Source organism: Dermacentor silvarum, chromosome 3, assembly GCF_013339745.2.
Source record: "Dermacentor silvarum isolate Dsil-2018 chromosome 3, BIME_Dsil_1.4, whole genome shotgun sequence".
Taxonomy (NCBI): domain Eukaryota; kingdom Metazoa; phylum Arthropoda; class Arachnida; order Ixodida; family Ixodidae; genus Dermacentor; species Dermacentor silvarum.
In genome coordinates this window covers 199,292,190-199,293,439 of record NC_051156.1, presented here as the reverse complement: position 1 = coordinate 199,293,439, position 1,250 = coordinate 199,292,190, and the positions used below count along the sequence as shown (strand labels likewise).

The 1,250-nt window shown below is 44.6% G+C and overlaps 1 protein-coding gene across 1 annotated transcript; it reads right to left on the bottom strand.

The window, feature by feature from the left end:
- Window positions 1–260: 260 nt before the first annotated feature.
- LOC119445142 (prostatic spermine-binding protein-like) lies at window positions 261–596 on the bottom strand. The gene has a single exon (XM_037709466.1). The coding sequence runs from the start codon at window positions 594–596 to the stop codon at window positions 261–263; it is 336 nt and encodes a 111-aa protein (XP_037565394.1).
- Between the last annotated feature and the right edge of the window lie 654 nt (window positions 597–1,250).

Sequence of the window (1,250 nt, the reverse complement as noted above, 5' to 3'; positions counted from 1 at the left end):
GACATCGCATGCACCTTTCGCTGTGTCTGTCGCGAATATAATTGTCGTGTTTTCCTTGTTGTCAAAAGAAGTCCTGATGAAAAAAGTTATTTTGCCGCCGCGGAGGATTTGATAGCGGGTCCACGTGGTTAAATGGTAGTTGATATAGTGAATCGTAATCGTCGTCATTGCTTTGGTCATCATCATAACCATCATTAATCACTGTCTTTATCATTGCCATTGTCATTGCCACCATCCTATACATCATAATTGACATAGTTCTAGTCATAGTAGTTGCTATCATCATTGTCCCCGTCATTGCTGCTGTCGTCATCATTGTCGTCATCATTGCTACCGGCATTCCCGTCGTAACAAAGAAATAAACTTCTGTAACAGAGAAAGATATAAACTTCCATTAGAACTTCAACTTCAATGCCACCGTCATTGCCATCGCCATTGCCATCGACATTGCCATCGCAATTTTCATCGTCATTGCCACCGTCAATGTCGCCGTCATTGCCATCGTCACTGCCATCGCTACTGCTATCGTAATTTTCATTGTCGTTACAGTCGTAAATGCCGCCGTTATTGGCGTCGTCACTGCCATGGTCTGTCATTGCGCCATCTATAGAATTTCGTGGCGGTACCTAAATCTTTCCTTAGAGCAGCCCTCCATAATGTCGTGCTACTTTAAACATGTTAGCACCGCCTAAAGCGACATCTCTAAGACCCTGGGGTGAAGACACGGGAAGTTAAAAATTAAATTCTCGAGTTTTACAGTGCCAGAACACCCGACCTGATCATGACACCCGCAGACACGGGAAGTTCTTGATTAGCAGAATTTGAGAACGGGTGCGTATAGAAAGGTCAACCAATCTAAAGTGACCCTAATGCGGACATGTGCGCTAAAGGCTTCCACAGAAGAGTTCGTTGGAGAATGGGGTCGGATTAGCCTGTCGCCTCTTTGATATGTCCGTTCTCGTACCGCGAGATGCAAAGCGAAAGAGAACGTGTGGCCGAGAAAAGTCCAGTATAATCCAATTAGTCACCCTCCCGTCTTTCTTTCTTTCTTTCTTTCTTACTTTCTCTCTCTCTCTCTCTTTCTTTCTTTCTTTCTTTGCTAGCTAGCGACGAATACTACACGCGGGAACGAGCCTAATGGAAAGAAAAAGTAAGCAATCAACAAATCACTTGAACATCTCAGCGCTGCCTTCATCTTGCTTGTCTCACTGTCTGCCCAAAAGTGAGCCCAAGGCCCTATTTCTCTCCTT